The sequence below is a fragment of the Diabrotica undecimpunctata genome, chromosome 8 (genome assembly GCF_040954645.1).
Source record: "Diabrotica undecimpunctata isolate CICGRU chromosome 8, icDiaUnde3, whole genome shotgun sequence".
Lineage (NCBI taxonomy): Eukaryota > Metazoa > Arthropoda > Insecta > Coleoptera > Chrysomelidae > Diabrotica > Diabrotica undecimpunctata.
Window position 1 is genome coordinate 143,055,331 of NC_092810.1, and position 12,845 is coordinate 143,068,175.

General features: G+C 34.0%; 1 protein-coding gene across 3 annotated transcripts in view; it reads right to left on the reverse strand.

Moving 5' to 3' along the window:
* Positions 1-12,845, reverse strand: part of LOC140448159 (uncharacterized) — a 37,306-nt gene that overhangs the window by 19,876 nt on the left and 4,585 nt on the right. For all 3 annotated transcript variants that reach the window (XM_072541260.1, XM_072541261.1, XM_072541259.1), the window contains 3 exons: positions 10,761-10,867; positions 9,028-9,234; positions 5,797-5,930 (listed from right to left, as the gene is read on the reverse strand). In XM_072541260.1, the coding sequence (XP_072397361.1) occupies positions 5,797-5,930; positions 9,028-9,234; positions 10,761-10,851 (432 nt within the window). In that variant the 5' untranslated portion in view covers positions 10,852-10,867. The remainder of the gene's footprint in view (positions 1-5,796; positions 5,931-9,027; positions 9,235-10,760; positions 10,868-12,845) is intronic.

The following is a 12,845-nucleotide window of genomic DNA, read 5'->3' on the forward strand; positions in this document are numbered from 1 at the left end:
CACTGGTTAAACACTTTGCTCCTCAAGTAAGTTTTCCTGTCGATGCCAGTCTTGCTCTTCTAGTGATTTCCGCACTTTAATGCCCTTTGTAAAGTTTCAGAATTTGACCTAGGCAGATATATTCCTCAAAAGTAAAATCGGATATCATTGGAGTCAGTGAAGTAAGGCGACATGGAGAAAACCTGAAAACGCTAAAATCAGGGCATATATTTTACAGTAAACCGAATCAATCGGAGGAGTCAGTTTCTTTATACACAAAAGACTTGCAGATAACATAGTAATTACAAGAAGCATATCCACAAGAGTAGCCTATTTCATCGTAAAGCTAAACCGAAGGTATAAATAAAGATTATTCAAGTATATTCTCCAACAACGAACCATCCGGATGAGCAGGTTGAAGAATTCTACGATGATATCTCAACGGCACTGAAAGAAACACCAACACACTACACCATTATATGCGGCGACTTTAACGCAAAGATCGGTCTAAGGCAGGCTGAACAGGAAACAGCACTAGGTAAATTTTGATCCAAAGGCAGAAACGAGCGTTTACAAACACTACTAGAATTTCTATTACAACAAAACCTATACCAGATAAATAGTTTCTTCTCTAAAAAAGACCACAGAAGATGGACGTGGAAAAGCCCAGATGACAAGATCAAAAACGAGATAAACTACATAATTAGTGATAAAAAACATATTCAACAATGTCACAGTCCTTAATACCTTTACCACAGGCAGCGATCATAGAATGGTAAGAGCCAAACTAAAATTAGACTTAATATCCTTAAGATCCAAAATGATTGTGAAGAAAGCCAACCCAATATGGAACGACCCAACGAATTTAAATGAATACCAAGACAATATCAATAAAATTCTACAACAAAATGAATGCATAAATAATGTAAATACCCTAAACGAAAATATCGTAGAAGCTATTCGAGAGGCTCAAGTAAAATGCTGCCCTAAAAGACGCCAAGACGAAAAAATAACCATTGAAATAAAGCAACTAATGGAAACTAGAAGAAAAATCAAAGGAAACGAAACCATTGACGAAGAAAAACTACGAAAAATAAATAAAGAAGTATCAAAAGCTATAAGAAAAGATTTTAAAAAATGTAAGAATGAAAAGGTCCACTGAACTATAAAAGAGAATAAAAGTCTGAAAGTCCTGAGAAGACAGCTAAACAATGGAAAATGTGAAATACACAAACTAAAGAACAAAGAAGGAGTCCCCATATTAAATAGAGAAGAACTACTACACATAGTTGAAGACTTCTATCAAGAACTATACACAAGTCAAAGAGAAGACCAAACGAACTTGAAAGCCGCCACATCACGCAAAATCATCAACCAGGATTCAGAGCTCATGCCAGAGATCACACTAAGCGAAATCCAAGACGCAATGAAAAAATTGAAAAACAACAAAGCACCAGGAGAAGATGGAGTCGTAATAGAAGCTATAAAGATGGGCCGACGTGCTCTTCACAACCAAATAAAAATTTTGTTTAACTTTTATCTAACAGATTTTTGCATAACGGAAACATGGAACAATGCAGTAACAATTTTACTACACAACAAAGGAGACAAGGCGCACCTAGAAAACTATAGACCAATCAGCTTATTGAACCACATCTATAAAATGTTTACCCGAATAATTACGACAAGACTAGAAAAAAAAGTTAAATTTCTACCAGCCCCGAGAACAAGTTGACTTTCGCTCAAAATTCGGAACAAACGATCATTTACAAACAGTAAAAACCTTAATAGAAAAATCGATAGAATATAACAGATCACTGGTAAAATATAAAGACGGTACTAGATTTTTGTTTCAATACAGAGCGGCGCCAAGCCGCTTATACGTATTACGACCTCTTTAGGTCTCCTCAGAGCGATATAGCCACCTCTCTGGATCTAAACAAAATCTATTCCCGTCTTAGACAATAGTTATCAAAATAACTATATACGGACGTAACTACGCCATCTAATAACAAGAAGAGATAAATACGATTTTTACCTGGCGAAATCTTTAAATTTTTCCCACTGTGCTTTCTAAAACTTGCAAAGCAAACATCTTGATAAATTACTCGGCAAGGGAATCTAAGATTGCATTCCACATGCCGTTCATCATGGTCAAAATTCGTAGTGAATTCAATTTCTGGTACTCCAGATCATTGGTACTTATCTTCATAGACTTTCACAAAGCCTTCGATACCGTGGAATTAGACAGTCTTATAACTGCTCTGAACAATAGTAGAATATACTACCGGCTTACAGTTAGTACAAACATTATACCAAAACGCCACAATGCGTGTAAAACTATAAAGCGAAATTCATATAAAGCGAGGTGTGAGACAAGACGACACTCTCTCACCTAAATTATTTATAACGGTCTTCGAATACGCCTTTAAAATGCTAAAGTGGGAAAATAGAGGAATAAAAATAGAAGTGGAAATGCTCAATCATCTGCGTTTTGCCGACGACATAGTACTTATTACCGAAGATCTGCGTGAAGCACAACAAATACTACAAGAATTAGAAAACGTATCTTCAACAATCGGTCTAAAAATGAACATCATTAAGACCAAATTTATGACAAATTTGGTTCAGAGCGAACACCTAACCATCCAAAATCAAGTGATAGAATTTACATAAAAGTACATATATCTCGGTCACGAAATCAGAATAAGCAAGGATAATCAGACCTGTGAATTTCAACGACGAGTAACACTTGCTTGGACGGCGTGTGGTTCACCAAGAGACATCTTTAAGAGCAACATCCCGATAGCTATGAAACGGAAGACATTTGACCAATGCGTTCTTTCTATTATGACATACGGAACAGAAACTCTTACTCTCACAAAAACAACAGCACTAAAAATGCGAGTGGCACTAAAGCGCATGGAGAGATCGATTTTCGGCGTGACAAAAAAAGACAAAATAAGGAACCAAGACCTAAGGAAAAGAACAGGTATCACTGATGTCGTCGAACGTATAGCCAAGCTGACATGGAATTGGGCAGGTCACATAGCGAGACTAAAAGACTCAAGATGGAGCAGAAAAATAATTGACTGGCGTCCAAGATAAGACAAACACAGCATAGGTCGACCACCAACACGCTGGATGGACGACATTAAACGAATATCCAAGAAATAGCAACAAGACGCACAGAACCGTGAAGAGTGGCGAAAAATGGGAAAGACCTATGTCCAGCTGTGGATAGAAGAGGTTGCATGATGATGATGATGAGATATATTTCTGGATCTATTCTATCTCACCGCCATTTATTTGTCTGGGGTCATCTGTGTTTACCTTTGTCTACTGTCTGCGAGTTCCTTCATCATATTCCTCGAATGTGATCTCTATTATCACGATGTCGTCAGCGAATCTGAGGTGGTTTAACTTATTGCCAGTAACGTTAAAGCCATAATATTTTGACCAATTTGTAATTTTGAAGACGTCTTCTAGGGATAGATTAAAAACCTTTGGAGATATTACGTCGTTTTGCCTAACTCCTCTCTTAATGAGAATGGGATTTGTATTATCGTCTAGTTGTACTATCATAGTTGCGTTTTTATATAAATGATGTATTAGTTGCCTGTATCTCGAATCTATTCTACAATTTTTAAAAGTTTGTTTTATGGCCAACCTCTCGATACTATCAAATGCCTTTTCATAGTCTACGAAGGCAAGAAATATGGGTAGTTGATACTCATTTGCCTCTGTCATCAGATGGTCTGATGTACTATATCCTTTGCGAAAGCCAGCCTGTTCAATCGGTTGGTAATTATCCATTTTGTAAGTCAACCGATTGTTAATTATTCTCATAAACAGTTACTTGACTGAGGAACGATATAGGTCTATAATTCTTTAGGTCACATTTGTCATTTGTCCCCTTTTTATATAAGAGTATTACTAGACTCTCGTTCCAGTCTTTAGGGATTTTGCTATTATGGAAACATCTATTAAATGGCTCTGTTAGTATAGGGATTGTTACTGTCTTGCTTGTTTTTAAGAGCTCGGCAATTATACCGTCGTGTCCTGGAGCTTTATTATTTTTTAACTCTTTTAAAGCTCTTTCTATTTCGAATCCCTCTATATTTGGTAGTACCTTTGGTCCCACGTGTTTTTTATTTTTCTTTTGACGTTCTCCTTTGTTGATTCATTAGGCTGGCTTTACGTGCTATACAAGGTTTTAAAAAGTCTTCGACTATCCTTGTTATTTTATATTTGTCCTTTTCTTTTTTATTATTATTGTCTTTAATTTTGATAATTTTTTGGACATCGAGTGTTGGTCTTAGATATTTTAGGCTTCTGTTGTTTTCAATGACTTGCTCTATTAAGTTCTCATTCCATTTTTTTATTTCGGTTTTAGTTCTTTTCTAATTGTTTAGTTTCGTTGCTTATTTTGTCTTCTTTAGTTTTTGTCTTCTTTGCGATCTGTAGTCCGGTTTCGCGAAGGTTTTTTTATGTTTTTGTTAATGTCGTCAATTTGGTCTTGATTATGTGAAGGATATGATTCGAACTTATTCGCTACGACCTTTCGGAATTCCACTTCATATGTTCTTACTTTGAAGGCATCTATATGCGTTGCTTTTTTAAAAATTCTTTATCTTTTTTCTTTAATATTAATATTTATTTTCGCTCTAACTATACGATGGTCACTACCAGCTGTTATGTTGTTTATTGTTGTAACATTTTCAAATATTCTTCTGTCCTTTGGGAGAAAATAGTCTACTTCATTTTTGATAGTTCCGATTTATGTCAACTTTCTGTTAGGTTTCTTTTTGTAAAAGGTATTCATAGCATAAATGTTTTTTTCTTCCACTAATTCCATAAGGTTTTCTCCTCTTGCGTTTCTTGTGTCTAATCCGAAATTTCCAATCTTGTTTTCGGAGTTTTCAATCTTACTTCCAATTTTGGCGTTAAAATCTCCCATTGTTATCATTTTAGATACTTTGTTGTTGTCTATAGCTTTTTTAAGGTCTTCGTAAAAAGTATTTATTTCATAGTTGGTATTTCAGTTGGAGCATAAAACTGCACAATCTTTATTCTGGTTTGTGAATTTAGTTTTAAGATTATGTATTCAACCGTGTTCGAGATGCTATGAATTATTTGAATTTGTGATTTTACTCCACCGTATATATATATATATATATATATATATATATATATATATATATATATATATATATATATATATATATATATATATATATATAATATTCCTTGCCTTTGTAGTAGAGCCTGTTGTCTGAACATAAGTCCACATACTCTTTACCTCTTTAACTTCTGATAGTCCCATTATGTCTCAATTTCTCTTCTAGTTCGTATAGTTTTTCGTCTTTTGCCATGGAACGTATGGTGTATGTTGCTATATGAAGTTGTTTGTTGTTCTTTTTCTTCTTCTTTAATTTTGACTTGCCGCTCTCCTAGAATCTTTGGGACAGACCGTTGCTTCGGTGTGGGATTGTGGAATAAAATTCCTACCCACCTGGGGTACCTTTTGTGTCTGTTAAAAAAATCGACATTTTTTATTTTTTTTTTTAGAAGTTTTGGCCATATCTCACCACGTTGGCCAGACGGTTTGATGGGGGTAGAAGAATGTGTAATGACAACTGTTACAAGCAAGGTTAAGCGGCCTACTCAGTTCCACTTATGTAACCACTTATGTAACCAATATATTTTTTTCATCACACTATTTAGTGTGAGTTAAAAATAAGTTTCAGTTGGTAAGCTATAAAACGTACATAGTAAAAAATTTAGATTTTGCTCTAAAACTGATTTTGGACTTACATGTGCAGGAGGAGCAAGAAGTACAGTATTTTTAATTTTGGATAATTTTCCTACATTAAACCTTGTCCCTGACGCTAGTATGTGGGTATTAATTTTTCTTATACAACTTTTGACTGCTCTGATTTCCATACAATCTAAAAAAATAACATAGAATCTATTTCAAATATTGCACAGTAGAAAACTTATATTAAAAGCTTGTTAAACTTGTAGCTAATATCCACAGAAAACACCAAATGTATGACAACATCTGAATACCCACTATGATGTAAAATCGAAATTGATGGGAAATAATAAAGCAGGACGCAAGATTTAGATATCTGGAAATAGATGTACTTAACTAGTTACGGAGATGTTGAAAAAGAAGTACGACAACAAAGCTTAAAAGCAAGTAAAGCGGCGGAATCTCTTGATGACAAAATCTGGAAGAACAAACACCTAAGACAAGACACAAAAACAAGAATCTATAAAGCAGCAATTAAATTTATATTAACATACACGGCGGAGACAAGACCTGACACATCTAAAACGAGACGACTACTAGAAACAACAGAGATAAAAATACTCCGACGAATATCAGGGAAAAGTCTTTTGGATATGAAAAGAAGCGAAAGCATACGAAGAGTATGCAATATAGGAGCTATAAATGGATGGGTGATAAAACGGAGAGTAGTAGAATGGCAGAGGGTAGGATAGTACGAATAGCACGAGGTAAGTCGCCAAATGGACGAAGAAGTATTGGCAGACCAAGAAAAAGATAGTGCGATAATTTAAACAATTTAGAAGGCTTTATTACTGGCTGAAGGCTGAAGAAGCTTCAATACTATTGAAGAAAGAAACAGGCTTTAAAGCCTACATACAAACAGGAAGAAGAAGAAGAAGTTAAAATTATAAAAAATAACTCAATATTGTTACATTTCAGTTATAATATAAAAACACTGCTCATGCTGTTGGTGTATATAAATTTTTTAAAATAAAAAAGAAAATAAAATACTGATACAGATATGAAAATATTTTGTACAGTAAATATTCCTGAAAGGATGGTTTATTAAAGGACATAAATATGGCAGAATAAAAAAAAGTTAAATAATAATGAACAATAATTATGCGTTGTCACTTATAAACAAGAAATTTCAAAAAATAGAAAAAAATGGAACAACACAACATTAAAAAAAGGATAATAAAACACTTACAAGACGAAAGAGACCAACATTAAACATAAAAAAACTACGCATTGAAGTGAAAACTTCGTTTGTAATTGTTATAAAATTAATTTAAAATTAAAACAAATAATTCAAATGGAAATCCAAATCCATCTTCAGTGGACTTTGAAGTACTTGAAATACCGAATCTATCTAGCCCAAATTACAACCTCTACAATATTTGTTTATTTTCTGTTACATATGCCTAGGAAAGTTTTAAATCCACGTAGGAAGAAACATTATCGGCAATGTTGGGACCAAGATAAAATGAAAGCCGCAATTAAAGCTGTGTCAGAGAAGAAGGTGGGCTTTTTCAAAGCTTCCAAAGAATATTTGGCTCCTCGGACTACGCTTCAAAGACTCGGTCATCTGGGAATACCTCCTGAAGAAGCGGTTTCAAGAAAATTGGGAAGGAAACCAATTATGCCCATTGAAATGGAAGACGAACTTGTTGTAGGGTCTAACGAGAGATGATGTCAGGCGTTTAGCATTTCAACTGTGCGAAAGGAATGGAGTAGACCATCCATTTTCTGGTATTGGAATGGCTGTCAGAGCGTGGTTTGGCCACTTTTTACACCGTTATAAGGATGTGTTGTCTTTTCTAAAACCAACAGCTACATCATTTTATATAGCCAATGGCTTCAATAAAAATGCTGTTAATGGATTTTCGATATCCTGGAGGCAGAGTTAAGAAAGTGTAAATATTCCGATGACCCAATTTCAATGTGGATGAGACCAGTTTATCCGTCGTCCAGAGTAAGGTAGACAAAGTTGTGGGTCTTAAAGGTAACCGGCAAGTTGGTGCCTTAAGTGCTGCCGAAAGAGGGTCACTTGTCACTGTTGTGTGTTGTATGAGCGCCAGTCGTACATTTTTTCCATCACTGATGATTTTTCCTAGGTAAAACATAACAGATATCTTAATGAAAGGTGTCCCTCCTGGTTCCATAGGAAAAGTCCATCCATCTGGTTGGATTCAAGGAAATTTATTCACTGAGTACTTAAACCATTCCATCGAAAAAGTTAATCCTACAAAGGAAAGTCCCGTTCTTCTTATCCTTAATGGGCATAACACCCAAACTAAGAATATTGATGTCGTAGATATTGCAAGAGACAACACATAACAATAATTAGCTAACGACCCAATACTTGTTTTACCTAATTTTACTTGTGACCTCACAAAATGCAGCCACTAGACAAATCGTTTAAGTCTCCACTCAAACATCATTATGGTGAAAATGTTACGCAATAGATGGTCCATAATGATAAACAACTTGGACCGTATAATATAGCTGAGCTGTTTCAAAAAGCCTATCTAACAAGCCAAAGTGGTCAATATGCAGTGGGCAATTGCATGGAATATATCCATGCAACCGAAACACCTTCGGGCTCATAAATGCAGGAAGAAATCCACAAACACTCCACGTCTTGGGCCTCAAGAGGGCATTATCGATGGCCCAGGGACCGTACCCCAGAATTCACCCCAAGCCACTGGGATCACATAGCAGCTTCAGAAAACTAGTGCAGTCCAGAGCAACACCCCTGTGCTAAAGACCTAGCAGAAGCTGGTCCTTCGGGCATGTCATCCATGTCAATGAAAAAGGCAATGGTTTCACCAAGAGACATTTTACTTGTTCCAAAAAAAACAAGAAACGATTGACAAATAAAGTACCCAACCCATCAAAAGCAGCAGTTACCATAACGATGTATACCATCGTTACGATATAAATTAAATTTGGAAGAAGCTAAAAGAAAAAGTGAGGAAAAGGAAGCTGATAATCAAAGGAACGTGAAAATCCGTAGAGATAAAGAAGCAGATAAAAAGAGGAAAACTTATGCAGTTTTATGGAGAAAGAAAGTTATAAAGCAAGAGCAAGGTGATCATGGAAAGATGAAATAATGATCTAAAACATATCCTTTAACATTTATGTAATAATAAAAGAATAAAATGTTCCAGTGTCTTAAAATATTCTACGGTCAAATTATGTCTGCTGATTTGAAAGACCATTAATTCAGTATCGCAATATATACATACCTCTGTCGTTTTCCTGCGCATAGGAAGAGCTGTCAGTTGGAATTTGTTCTTCCTGACTACAGCTTAAAAACAAAAAATTCACGCGTCCTAAATGCGTGCATGCTTGAAGTATAGACTGATCATTTTCGGGTTCGGTGGCCCATCCATCTATTATTTGTCGATGCGGTGGAAGGTCAAAGACACGGTGGATACTAATTTTTAGTTTTTCTGTAAGATCAAGACAAGTACTCGACCAAATCATATAAGAAAATTTATTATACAGAAATATAATATTAAATACCAAATCATATTAAAAATACAGCTATTTGTAATAAAACGGTTTTTTAAAAAAAATAGAGGCATATGACGAGAGCATTCCCCATCATATGAAAATAGCCAGAAGCATTGGTTATGATATGATTTATTTGTCTACTTAGATATTAGATTCTAAAAGTTTACAGAGATAATTTATTTGATCTTAATTTTTCTGTATGTACGGTATCCCTATTGCACGGGCCCGAATCAATTTCACCCATTACGAGATGCTGACAAAAAAATATACATATACAGGGTGCGCCAAACCTCTGGCTTTTTTTATTATGGCTAAACTATGGAGTATATAAACATTTTTAAACAAAACCAATGTATAACTGAGATATCTATAATTTAAAATTATTTTCAATTATACAGGGTCAGTCAGAACAACGGAATGACCTATAGTTGTGTTTTTTTAATTGGAACACTCTGTATATTAAAGTATTTTTGAATACACTTTTTAAAAATATGAGGAATTTGTATAAGGTTTTATAGACCTAAAGTTATAAATATTTGGACTTTTATCAAGTAAAACGGTAATATTTAAGGAGCTGCGCATTAGGTTTCCAAGGTAATGAAAATGTAAATGATATGTCAAAAATGTTCTAGTTTAGTGTTACTTTTAAATAATTTTATCTTTTCTCATTTATTTTTAATGCAACACCCTGTATATTAGTATTGTATTTCGTAGAGAATATTACAACTTTTCTTTTGGTATTGGGTTTTATATAACTAACTTTTTTCATTTTGTAAATATTTAGAGGAGAACTACAAATTTTATGTTTTTGCAGATTTTTTATTAATAAGTTTTGTGTTCCTACTGAAATATAACAAACACAAATTGGACGTAGTTATGCAAGGAGGAACCAACTACCAAAATACAAAATTTGATATTATTGCTTATATGGCATAAGGAAGGTTCAAACTTTGCTTAGCAAAAAAGAACCAAAGGCTTCGGCATCCTATTCAAATTTTGTGTTATAACAGTTTGAATCAACTACCATTTACGTAAGTGTCGTTTTTAGATTTTCATTCAGGTTCCAGCCGCAGTTTCCTGTCAAACGACAGTGAATTCGGTGATATTGAGTCTGCCCTAAAATTCCAGCAAAGACTGTACAGACCTGAAGACTATATCAGTGTTATGAAGAATGCTAGAAAGCGAAATATTTTAATTGTAGTAAAAATGGAATTTGTTGACTTTAAGTCTATATTATATTATGTTAGTTTAAGTATCAACAATAAAAATACTATCTCTTTCCAACATGGTACAACTTTCAATAAGGTTGTAACTTGTACCTGTAATTTACAATAGATAGCTTTGCAAAAATGTCTTTCCTGAAAAACATACTTTTTGGAGTTGAGTCCTTCTTGCATGCATAACTACGTCCATTTATATAACTTGGGCAAATTGCCAATATACCTCTCTTCATGTTACTCACCAACAGTGTCATACTCTAACTGTTCAAATTCTTCGGTAATGAAACCTTCTGGTGTTCTATAGCAAACAGAAAAGGTCAGTGTTGCTCCCATAGTAAAATAAATTAACCTAGAAAAAAATTAGCTAAATTAATCCAATATCAATTTGCTACAAATATTTTAAATAAAAGGATCCGTTAGTGGGATCGGAATTAGATATGGTATACTTACTTCTAAAACACCCTGTAGAATTTGATATATATATATATATATATATATATATTCTGTAGTTTTCCGAGTTTGACTCCGCGTTAAATAATTTTGGTTTTGATAAAAATCATTATTTTGACGACGTTTCGGCAAGGTCGCACTTGCATTGTTAAATCAGGTAGTAACGCTTCTCGCTGATGCTTGAAGTTGACTCGCATCTCGCATCAGCGAGAAGCGCTACTACCAGACTTGACAATGGCAGGTGCGACCTTGCCGAAACACAAAGTTATTGTAAAATATGTTAAAAACTTACCAAAACGTAAAACGGGACACGTTGGTGTTTTCGAAAAAGGTAAAGTGAAAGTATGCTCAATTTCTATAGCTTCTCAAATAATTCTTGGTTTATAGAAGCGGATGGAGGCTATGGTTCTGGAGTTTTCAAAATCAATTTTGTGACTTGTATGAAGATGGTGTTGACCTAGAGCTGAAATTGAATCAGAATTGCGAACAGAAATGGAATGTTCATGAATCCTATTTTGGATTCTACGATTTGTTTGGCCTACATAGGAGCAGGTTTTATTTTTATTTCTCTTGTTTTAAAAATTTGTCGATTTTGTCAGGAAAAAAGGCCAAATTGTCTCAATAAAGGAGATGATTGCATACGGTTACCTTCGACTTAAAGACCTCTCATAAAGAAAATATCGTCTGGTTCATCCGCGAATCAAAATCCCACTGTTACCACCCAAACCACGTCACAATCGACAGTACAAATGAACCGCATTCTGTTCCCAGTGGTAGTAGTGAAGTGATTATTGATCACCGTAGTAGTGTCTGGGGGCTCGGGAGACTGAGACCTCAGAAGCTCTGAAGGGGAGCTTCAGAGACATCAGAGAGGATGTCGAAAGCTCGGCGCAATGAAAATTAACACGGTTCAACCCGGAAGAGTGGTGAGGGTAATATTAATTTTTATAATAGTATTAATCTTAGCTCTAGGTTTAATTGTACTAACCGCGGGAATCTTTCGGAACATATAAAAATAACTAAGTAAAACCCACTTGTTTTTTATTTTATTCTAATATTTTATGGAATTTTATGACAATAAACGTAACCTAAAAATTACCACTGAAAATCAACTGAAGTAAAAGTGTAAATAATACACAAAACTTAATTTAAATTTGCGTATTGTTACCATTAATAACTTAGTATGTATACTCGGTTCACTAATCCCAGTTTAACAATGGTAAATTTAGCGAATATTTTTTTGTGAAGTTAGTTAGGTACATTTTGACAGACTGAAAGTGTCTGTAAACTAACAATTATTTACTACTAACAAATGCAAAATAAAACAGCGTGAAACTATAAACCAAAGGTTTAATGTTTATATTTTTGAAATTGTATAATCGTCTATAGATTTGTATATACAAAATAGAAAGATTACTATTTACAAAATAGCTTTTGGGCCATCACGATTTGTTTGGTGTATGGTAAAACCAATAACGGTCAATCAAAATTTATTTATTTACACCATATAACGAATTGATCAAATGAACAAATGATAAATACACAAAAAGTGCTGCTCGATTTTCAATAAACAATGAAATTCATTTTGAACCATTACTTTGAATTTGAGATATTAATATTGAATATAATTGAATTTTATTCGTTACTTTAAGGAAGTATTAAGTGAAATGATTTCTTTGCGTTCCTTACACTAATTGTAAGTTGCCTACATTTGGCGCAACTCAACGACTGTAAATAAAATTATTATCATTTCAGTCGATTTTAACATTTTTAATTTTCAATTTTAATATTGAATTAATGCAAAAACTAAAATTTTTAACTTTATTGAAGAGAAAATGTTGAAAAATAGTTTTTTTTATTGTAAATGAATAATTATG